The 11,302-nt window shown below is 38.6% G+C and overlaps 1 protein-coding gene across 3 annotated transcripts; it reads right to left on the reverse strand.

The window, feature by feature from the left end:
* Positions 1-547: 547 nt before the first annotated feature.
* LOC105051485 (protein NLP2) lies at positions 548-11,012 on the reverse strand. Of its 3 annotated transcripts, none has more exons than XR_003801802.2 (7): positions 9,541-11,012; positions 8,965-9,006; positions 8,090-8,842; positions 5,537-5,660; positions 3,960-5,302; positions 3,736-3,850; positions 548-945 (listed from the first exon to the last, which is right to left on the reverse strand). XR_003801802.2 is itself a non-coding variant. In XM_010931965.4 (5 exons), the coding sequence occupies exons 1-5, from the start codon at positions 10,381-10,383 to the stop codon at positions 4,221-4,223; spliced, it is 2,844 nt and encodes a 947-aa protein (XP_010930267.1). In that variant the 5' UTR covers positions 10,384-11,012; the 3' UTR covers positions 3,941-4,220. The 3 variants fall into 3 exon arrangements, 1 of the variants encoding a protein (XP_010930267.1); XR_003801803.2 differs by having other exon boundaries at positions 3,736-3,862; XM_010931965.4 differs by lacking the exons at positions 548-945; positions 3,736-3,850 and having other exon boundaries at positions 3,941-5,302.
* Between the last annotated feature and the right edge of the window lie 290 nt (positions 11,013-11,302).

The following is an 11,302-nucleotide window of genomic DNA, read 5'->3' on the forward strand; positions in this document are numbered from 1 at the left end:
ATCCTGTCCCAACACCTGGAATAGAGGCTGTCCCAAGATGTGCTGATTAGGATGCTGGGATGATGGTGGGATGGACCGCCCCAACACATGGAATGGTACTCCTTCCTAGCATCCTACAAAATATCCTGTTGGAACTTGAGTCCTTGCTTTCAAATGCACAATCCCTTTTAGCTTTCGGATCTACATTTTTGTCAGCAACTATTGGAGAAATTTTCATACAATAATAGTCATACGCAAGGTCCATAATACAAGAACTGGTACTCATGCCAGTAGGCTGGTGATATGCTATGGTAGGCCAGCAGGACAATATCACGAATTGCACTAGGCTAGATCCTATGCCACAACTCTCCATAATAAGCAAAATCCTAAGATGCAAGACATAATTTAAATCAATGAATGTATAAGTCACTATGGAGAGCTGTGGCATAGTGAGAAAACACAATATCACAAATTGCATTAGGCTAGATGAAAATAAAAGAGTAAAGCAATGTTGTCATGACCATTGAACAAATGGAACCAAATTTCAATGATGAAAGACTGACAAAACTGAGTAGAAACAGTGGTGATGCATAATTGTGTAAAAGCACTGTACAAGAGATTGTATAGGATCCAACAAGTATATCAGACGCCCCAAAAGAATTTTGCATCTACAATAGCTGCAGTACCTTGTGAACAAACAAAAATACAGCAAGTTGGTGTTGAGTGATTTTTCCTATGCAAAATTGCAGAACCCACATAAAGACCATCCAAAGAGATGTGATTCAAGAGGAACTCTGCCTCATTACCTGATATTATCTCCAAAGCATTCGGTTAACTTTCTAAGTCTTGGAGTAAGTCCTCTAGTCCCTCTCTGTTTATTCCAGACATCCCACAGCTTCAAAGTTCAAAGTAATAGCAGATTTGCACCTTCCAAATAAAGTTTGTCCACTCAACCATTCTCTTTTTCTATTTTGAAAACAAAGAAAACTAATGAGAATCTCATAACTTTCATCAAGGCAATGCACATAAAAACATGCATTGTTTCCTGTGGTTACCAAGCATAAAACTAAATGAAGTGTCCAATGCAGCAACCTTCCGAGGACCTTAAATAGAAAGAATTCCACATAGGATAAATAACTATACAATTACTTATATGCAAGTATATCTCAAGGTGATAAAGTATTATACTGAATTAACCAGACAATACTTAATGCTGAAAAAAGCTTCTTGTCATATTATATGACAAAAAAAGATGAAAAGTTGCGACACAATAAGAGAAGATTCACTATATAAGGAAGCTTCGTTCTTGCAGAACCATGTGATCCTGCTGTTCATTGAAGACATAAGTAACTATGATAGCTTATGCTCTTCTCAAACCATGCGCAATAAGCATCGAATAGGCTCTACAAAAAAGCCCTCCATGGTATGCAAAGATCCATCATGATCTATCCTACCAAGGACTGCAAGAAACAAATCATGCCGAAAGTTGAGAATCAAATGCTACCAGGATCTCCTAATAGGATAGGTATACTTACAGACCTGTGAAGAATCACACTTGAAAGACATCTTGTGGTAACATTTATAAACAAATAATCAGTTTTTTTAAATAGAAATAATTACCCTGGTTCCAGATTTCGCTATCCATAAAACCGGTTCATAATAAAAGGGACTCACATTGTGTAGAATTTTGCTTTGAATTCAGAGTTGTAGATCATCATATTGTTGACTATATACATGACTTCTATATAATTCATAGTCAGTACAGCTATGTGATGAGACCACACATAACTTGCTGGAACTTTCAAATGTCAAGACATCCATTATAAATTTATGCAAAATCCCTTGTCACATAAGCAAAAGTGTAATTTTGGTTTATATAAGGGGGTTATAGATCATTTTATTGTTAATAAATATATGACTCTTCTATATAATGTGCTGATGGTCTAGGTGCATATCTATGTCATGAAACCACAGGTAACTTGCTGGAACTTTCAAAGGTCAAGGCATCCAATGTATGCTTACACAAAGTCCCCAAGCACATAACAAAATGCTAAATAAAAACGTGCAGGAGACAGCCTGAAATCAAGCAATATATCATGCAAAGGTAGTTTGTGCCACTTAATAAGACATTTAACAATTACTAAATATATCTGGAGAGTTAGAACCCTATACCAACTTATAATTTTGATATTCCTTGCTTTTGCTTATTCCAACCTTATTAGTAAAAAGGAATTTTGTGCCACCAATTAACTACCACGAGGCACCAGCCAACTTAACTAAGGAGACACTTGTAAGGAAGTCTGGCCACATATAAATTTTGAGTGATCATAATCAATTTTTTTCTGCTTTTAGTAGAAAAAGGCCCATAGGCAAGGATTGCACAGAGGGGGTAGCCCTCCCTCAAATAAACCACTAACTCACCAAACCCTGGCATAGGTAGGATTTGAACCTAGATCTCTAGCACAACCACCATAAAGACTTTAGCAGCATGTTAAGGTGGTACCAAGAGACTCGATAGAGGTCTCCAACTCTTGATGTTCTAGAAATATATTGAGAAGCTAGCAATCATACCTTGAGATAATTGACAAGCATACCCAGGTGATGTTACCTGCTCTTGATTCTTAAGATAATTGACAACCATATCACACAGTCATAACTCCTGAAATGTATTTACTCTAATGCCCATAAAAGATAACTCAGTATAAAGATGAGCTTGCATAAGTGAAACATTTGGTAACATCATCAAATCCATGGTCATTGAGAGATATGGTTGTGACAATTATTTTGCGTCAGAAGATGGACACTGTTTTAAATATTAAAATATCAAAAGATTCTTTTTATGTTGGCTGTTTGCAAGCATACTTAGTAAGCATATTTGTAAGGAAAATTCTGCAGATGCACTTTATTGACTAAATTATAAAAGGTTCTAACTGCCAGTTTAGAAACACAAAAGAAGGATCAATCCATGTTGCAAGCCAGTTGCATGACACAGTACCATAGCCATTTACCAAAGACACTTGCCAACACTTCTTAACAAGTTGTATAGGTATTTTCTTCCCACATAAAATAAAAAGAAATGCATTTAGCAAGAGTACTGATGTGAATTTATCACTTGAAGTAGATGCCAGTAACAGTAAACAGGTCTGACTTCCAAGGTGTGATTCTAGCAGAGTATTTTTATTGTTACCTCTCCTTGCTAAACTGCCTACTCAGTTAACAGGACCCATATGTCGGTCACAGACTGGTACAGTACACTGGGGTTACGTGGATGTTAAAAGGGGCCCAGGTGCACTTTATTTAGCCATTACATGAGCGCCATGAGAACATGGGTAAGTTAGAGGGTAGTGGAGCAGCGATGTTTAGCTTTTTCCCTGCTCGCAACATATGTCAGCATTACTATTTAAAATAAGATTCTGGCAGTGAAAAGCTTCAAGAAAAATGTTTCTATCCTTCAATATGAACACATATATGACCAGAAGTGAAGTCACATAATTGTTTCATCAGTTATAAACAAAAAAGCTTAAATGGGCAGGATTTCCAATCAGATACTATGGGTTCTAATACATCCAATTCTCATCCAGATACAATGAAGTATACATATCATTTGAATTCAAACTAAGCAGCCTCCAATATCAATGTGATTTAACTAAAAAAATCTGGCAAGGCAGGCAAAAGTAAGTCTCTGAACTGATTTTAAAATGATTTATTCATTTTTGCATTCATGGACATCTAACCTCAGTAGCTGGAATGTTTTACCTATGAAATGCACTCGCTTCACTCCTCGGAGTTTTGAACCCGCTCCAGCTACTAAGAGTTGTTAAAAAATTGTTTCTAAAGTATCCACTTCCCAACAGCCACACCGGACCCACTCCTGCACCCATTCCTGATTTTGGCAACCACACATCTAATACGGGTGGAGCAAGGGGCAATTGAAAGTTGCAGAGAAAAAATGCACAATATGGAAAGTTCAAAATACTTACATTGGTAACTGTGTATAGGATACTGAAAGTGCTAGTTGCATACAACACATAGCAAGTAGCTTGTTAATTATCCTGCCAAGTGCCAACCAATACCCACAATATCTATTCCTACATCTACAACATGTATACCTGTTCCTTTGGAGTATATATCCCCCAACAAGCACTCCCTACTTCTAGACAAGTATCCAAATATATCCACCCAACAAAACTCAATGACTGATGCGACATCATCCAAATGCATGCTCCTATCTCTTTGAGGCCTTAGGGCTCCATTAGCAGGCAATTACTACTTGCTGAGCTGCCAGTGGCACAAGGAACATCTCGAACTTGAAGCTTTACACTACGGGATCCAACATCCTCCAACACATCGAGACACTCCTGCAAATCAGAGTCACCTGCCAATATCACCCACTCTTCCTCATCATCCATATACTTGAGCTGGAATGTCCCAACCAACAATTTGAATCTCTTTCCAACTTCCTCAAACAAATGGTGGCAACCCATGGATGGTAGGAACTTAAACCTCACGGTGTCATCTTTATAAGTAGCCTTTACTGTGATAACTGGCCCACTTTCAGTAACATCTGCCATACTTTTTGAGCTTTTCTTGAAAGTTGGGCAACTTGACGCACTGCCACTGGAAGAGTCTGTCATGCTGGAAGAAGAAGGATGGCTGTGTTCTATGATTCCATCATCAGCATTTATTTCAGCATTCGTTTCATCCATTGGCATCATAGAACCTGAGCCCTTTGACATAATCTGACACTCAAGGCTCTGTAGACTCAGGCCACCCTTGCCAAATGCACGTTGGCAGCCTGTTTCTTTCGTAAGATAAGAACTACGGAGAATATCTTTGGAATATATTGGCCATGATGGTGTACCTTCAATGTTAGCCTGCTGTAATAGTCCTCCACAGGCAGAAGTGACCTTACAGTCATTGCTGCAGCCATCTAGGGGAGCATGGAGTTCATCCTTTTCACCTTTGGGCTTATTAGTAAATTTTAATTGGCCTGAAGTCTCTTGTTGGTGAACATCAAGAGAAGAGAAGTCTGGTTCTGATTTCCCAATAGATTGTTCGGTTTCATCATGAGGAGCAGAAGACAGACACGTACAATCTCGGCCAAATGACTCTGGCATCATCATTGCTGGTTTCTCAGGTGAAGAGACTGCAGCAACAAGACACCCAGAAGCAGGATCATATCTTAATGCACCCTCCACTCCCTGCACAGAGTTAATCACTGTTTGGATCTTCTTCAGTGAACGGTTGACCTTGTTAATCTTGCGAGATGGCCACCTTGAAATCCCATGCTGTCTGCATATCCTTTTCAGTGTCGTTGGACAAACTGCCACAAGGATGATCAAAATATATTAACGAGAAAGTCTCCAACCAACACAAGCATTACCATTATTTTAATTCAACTAATAAAACTGTAGTTAATTTTCTCCAGCTATAAGAGATTATTAGCAAAGAGATCATATTTTTAGCTTTATGTTGAAGACTATTTTAAGCTAAGAACATATTTTCTGTTAGGAGACTAAGTAATACATTAACAAAAATGGATAGAGAAGCAACTAACCTCCAATGCTTTTTGCAGCATCCTTAAGACTACCAGAAAAGTATTGCTGAAGAACACTTAAGCTGATATTTTTCTCAGCCGTACTGCGCTTTTTTTCCATATGTCTCATTGAGCCAGACTTTGACTGCAATTTAGAATTGAGATGCTGTAATAGAATCATATCGAACAAAAAAAATCTAAAATTATAACTATAATATCAGATGCTACCAATGGAATGAGCGACTCCCTTAGTGTATTTTCTTCAACTTATTATTGACCTTAACCAAATCATGGAAGTATTACATAGCAAATTTAATTGTCCATACCAAATATGCTTCTGAAGGGTAATATTATTCATCCTACAACCACAATTCCACCATTTTTAAAGATAAAAATTAAGGAAAAACAAAACAATCATGTCCATCAGCAGTATATTGGTTAACAATTGTATTGTAGTATGCAACATATACACAGATGACATAATAGAGCAGCATATATGTTTGGAGCTATTTGGGCCTAATCACTGTGCTCTTGTGCTTCAAATCCTTAAAACTTACCGAGTAGCAATGCCTGTTTATGAATATAAAGTTGTCCACTTCCAAAGACACACTTTGACAAGAGCTCATTAAAAAGGTTGCAGCATCAACACATTATATATTTGCATAAAGTTACTTGTTTTGAGATGATATCTAAAGCAACAGGTTTTTTTTAAAAAAAAAAAATTTAACAGCCAGGAAAGTAAGGATTCAAAACCAATAGCTAGCATGTGATAGGTTTAGGCAAATTATGGTAAAAGGATTCAAATGATTACTTTTTCTAAGCTTTTTGAGTGGATCACAATCATAGGAAGAATTTGAAGAAATCTCATAATTAAGCTTCAACGATAGTATTGCAACAACTATTGTTACAATGTAAAGAAATTTTAGAGGAATGACTATCTTGATGAATCTGACTTGCTAAGATTAAGAAAATGATGATAGGAGATATAACTTTTCCTACTTACTATCTCCTTTCATCTCTTACTTGGAATTGATGGAGCAAGTGTTTGAGCAAATACACTTTTAAAAAAGGCATTAAGTTGATTATATACATCATGATCTGCTGTACCACCCTATTCCATCTGATACGGAGCATATCATATCGTACCAGTCTCATACTGGTATAATATCATGTACCGTACCGACTCTTGGTATGCTGTCTCATACAGTACCGAACTATATATCGACACCGTAATAGGATGGTACTGGTATAGGGTCCGGTACTGAGATGGTGGACCTTATACATATTAAGAAGTGCGAATGTTGAATTATCTACCTTCAAACAAACTAACACAATAAATAAATGGATAATCATAAAAAATAATGGATAAAAATCATCAAACAATATGTGCTGTAAATGTATATGCCATATATTTGGCTTTATCAACTATAAAAAATCTACATAATACAAATGATTCATCTTTTTTTCTGCTAAAATTGTTATAAAAGAAATATATCATCATTAAATTCTTGGGGAAAAAAATCAAATATGAAGTCCAAAAAAAAAAAAAAAACACTTACATACATACATTTCACATAAGCCATACATCATCAGGTTGCTGAGTAATATTTTTTAGTTTTGAAAAATCTAAGACCTGAGAAAACATTTGGCAACATCTATCATACCAAATATCCAAGATAGCTCACTTCCTCTTCAAGTTCCTTGATCTCTCATACATTCCACATTAGCTTGCTTAGTTTCTTAACCTATCATGTACAGGATTCCTTAATCTGCATCATTTGCTTTTGTGCTAGTAAGCCAGTACTCAAAAAAATCAGAATTTTAGAATCTCAAAGCCCACCTTGCTAGCCTAAGGTTCCAGACATTTCAACTACAATAAAACATTTCAGTTGAATCCTCATGGATTGTGTGAAGTCCAAGCACTTCAATCTGGACTTCACCGGACACGTGCATGGGTCATGCATATGTTTGAACCAACTATGATTGCATGTTTCGGATCTAAGTTATAACTGCCTAAAATAACTGAGGAAACATGCATACTTTTTCTTTTGACATCAGGAGGGGCTAATCCCCACCTTCTACCTTATACCCACTACAACCCCAACATGTATACTTTTTCTTTTGAGATCAAGAGGGGCTAATCCCCACCACAACCCTTTGGGGTGGATGCCAACTGAATCGAAATCCTCTCCCCTTGCTCAAGCGGCAAGGAGTGTTGATACCATCAGAGCAAGCATTCGGTCATGGAAACATATATACTACAAATTTAAAGAGTATAAAAACCATCAAGAGAGTAAATGGTCAAAGAACTAAGAAACAACAAGTCCTCTAGCAAAAAAAATGTTATATGTTAATGATAATAGAGTGAATATATTTTGCAATAAGTTTATTCCTACATACACCTTATAAGGCTTCCATTTATCACTAGAAGGCATTATCCATGCATGTGTGGTGTCTGTGTCACAGAAAAACTGAACCAGAAATCTAAGGAATGGAGATGATTGAAAGTAAACTGTTCACGGATAGCTTGGGAAAACAGGACCAGAAAAAGAAGATAAAGACAAAGATCAAGACCTGCTCATGATAAGAATCTCCTCCTTGCTCATTAGATTCCATCTTTTGATTTTCAGAATGCTTCACAGTTGTTAGTTCATTATCACTGTCCATTAGTTGAGAGCACTTAGCAGAGAAATCAGTTGAGGAGGAGCCTATTCCTTTTCCCCTGCTAATGCCTACTTTGGTTACATCAGCTCCGATTATTTCAGCATCTGAGACAGTTCTCAAACTCTTACAAATTCTCTGCATGGTACTTGAGAGGTTGTTTAATAAGAGCTGTTGTTCTTCACTACCTCTGCAACTGACTGGAAGAAAGAACTCAAGTATGTAATCATCATTTCCAGTATACGTGCTCCTGAGTCTGATTGCAACAGCAGCACGCAAATCATATTTACGAGCATGATGTGCCAGTGGGTACTCGCGTATGTCATAAACTTTTACATCAGGAGAGAAAAAGGGGTGGTTTGATTGAAGTGCTTTTCCAGCAATTCCCTGTCCTTTATCAAGGCAATGTTCAGCACATGCATGAAGAAAACCCTGAATTCTTGTATCATTGACGTAACAGGCTGATTCCTGGATGCAGAGCATACTTTTTTCCCTCAAACTTGACTGTACCTCTTGAACATCATCTTTTATGCATTCATCGATACTATGATAATCATAGGAAAAGGGAATCCATGTAAGTGCCAAAGGTAACATGTGTGCATGACAAACAGCTCTCAGAACATCCAGTATCTCTGTGAATGCGGATTTCTGATTTTTTGTGAGGTTCTGCAAATTAAGCAAAATATTCTAAGAAAATAGAGAATAATAAAGTTAAAAAGCAATAATTGAGAAAAGGTTTCTTTTCTATCTTAATATAAATATGATTATGATATGGAATTAGTTAGCACCTGTTGATGAGCGCGGACTTTTGTTGTCTTTAAGTTTACAGCCTGCAATTTGTGACAAAAGAAGGAATTTCAGATATGACTATGCATTTGTATGCATAGATGTTGAGCTAAGCAAATATGCTTCCGTTTGTTCATCTGAACACATGTAGATCTAAGTAGAAGTACTTAAATAGAGACAGGCATATCCTCACATGGGCATTGTGACTAGCAACACACTAAGAGGAGATACACCTAGGAAACCTAACTGCCACTATTTTTGCTACAGTGAAAACATGAAATTGACAGGGTAAACACCATCAGCAATTAACAACAAAACCTCCACCACACGCTTTATTGGCCAAAAATATGAATTCACGTCCACATGCTAACATCTATCATGTACAAGATCCTCTATCCACCTAAATGTTACCAATATGACTTGTGGTACGTGATATTCCATATACCATAGAAAAGCTGCGGCATGTTGGATGAGCTAAGATGTGGACAAACAAGAGTACAATTGTGAGCATAATCTATCCACCTAAGACTAAACTATAGATAGAACATTAATGTTTAAGAATTAGAAACTGCACTGACCTCTAAGGCATGGCAAACTTTGTCCATCTCCGTATCAAAATTGGGTTTCTCCCTTGTTGTGACAAGCTCAAGTACTGCACAACGTGAACCTTTAGAGCGATCAAAAACCGGCACAGCAAGTGATCCACGGACTTCATGACTAACCGCATGATCCACCCTCAAGTACTCGAGCTTACTATAATATGCAACGTTTGAGGTCCACTCTGGCATTCTGGATATGAATACTCGTCCAGGAAGCCCAAGAAACAAGCCTGGTGCTTCCTTTGCTGAAAATGTAAATTGCCTCGAAATTTCACGGTAGCCAGCAAGACTTTGGTCCAGCAGAAAGGGCTGCTCGGAGGTACTTAATATGTACTGATCACCTTGTTTGATGGGCATCCAAACTTGAGCGAGAATTCCACCAGATGAAAAATCCTTAAAAAAGGACAGTGCTTTGAGCATCCTCTCAGGAAATGAAAATCCTGCTATGGGCTTGGGAATAAAACTGGCTCCCTCATCGGGAATGTCATCTGAAGCAAAAAAATTCGGGGAGAACACAAACTGCATACTAGTCCTTGGGGAAGCCACCTTCTCCCCGTCGCTAGAATAAGCGGCGGCTGGCACGTTGACGTCACCAGTCAAGGCATCCCTTCCGAGCGCCGCGAAGATGTTAGGCGATCCAGTGGAAGACCAATTCCCAGGCGTCAAACGAGCAGCAGCTGAGTAGCTCAAGGCAGAGTGAATCTGGTCCGCAGTTGAAGGACTGAAAGGTTCGCCAAAGCCATCAAAGTTCATAAGTGCTGAAAGACTAAATGGATCCTCTGCACTCCCGTTACCACAATCCATAGGTGAAAAACCATCCATCTCCGCTTGCTGGTAAACTAAATAAGCAATTTTTCACTCCTCTAGACTACTGTTGGCATAGTAATCAACGCAAAAACGAAATCTTGCTTCTTCAGAACAGGAATTTCTATCCAAAGAGCCGGACTTCCTCGTGTTAAGAGCTTCACAGAAAAAAAATATCTGGCTCAACTTTTCCTCAAAAGTCCCTCCAACTCGGCATTAGAGACCAATTCCCACAGAGAAAGGGCGAACCTGCTTGCCGAAAACGCTGCGACGACCACCGCTCTCTTCGCCCGGCCGTTCCGAAACCCACCAAAACCTCCAATTTCAAACTTCGGACCATTTTCAAGGCTACAAATCCAATCTTTGCTATCAAAAAGTGATTTTTCTTGCTGAAACAAACCTTGGAACACCAAACCGACAGTGTCAGCCCAATCCAATCCACGAAACGAGCCGCAGAGGCCTCGAATTTCTCGTAGCTGGACCTCCAAGCAAACCACCGCTGATCCGGGGACTGAGACCGAAACCCTAGCTGGTCCCAGAGGTGAAGCAGTGGAAGAACAGAGGAGGTTGCGAGAGGAAGGATCCGGAGCGAAAACGCCTCCTTCGGCGTTGGTTTCTCTCTCTTGCTTTCTTGCCGATGGATTCCCCTTTTCTGTCAGCTTTCTAGCTGGTCCACCCCCCCACCCGGTCGCCCAGAAAAGCCAAAAAAATCCTGCATCTTATATAAATTTTCAATTGACCCCCACTATGTCTAGTTACTAAAATGCCGACTCTACATTTGCTTGCATCGTTCCAACGTGACCCATCCTCCTAATTGCGTCTAATTATTACTTGGAACAGGTCGATGGACCATGCCAAATCCCACGGTGGATAACATGCCACATTAGCCTTTGTTTTTTGCCAATTTTCAATTGCATATTATCCACCATGCATATGC

Source organism: Elaeis guineensis, chromosome 9 (assembly GCF_000442705.2).
Source record: "Elaeis guineensis isolate ETL-2024a chromosome 9, EG11, whole genome shotgun sequence".
Classification (NCBI taxonomy): Eukaryota; Viridiplantae; Streptophyta; class Magnoliopsida; order Arecales; family Arecaceae; genus Elaeis; species Elaeis guineensis.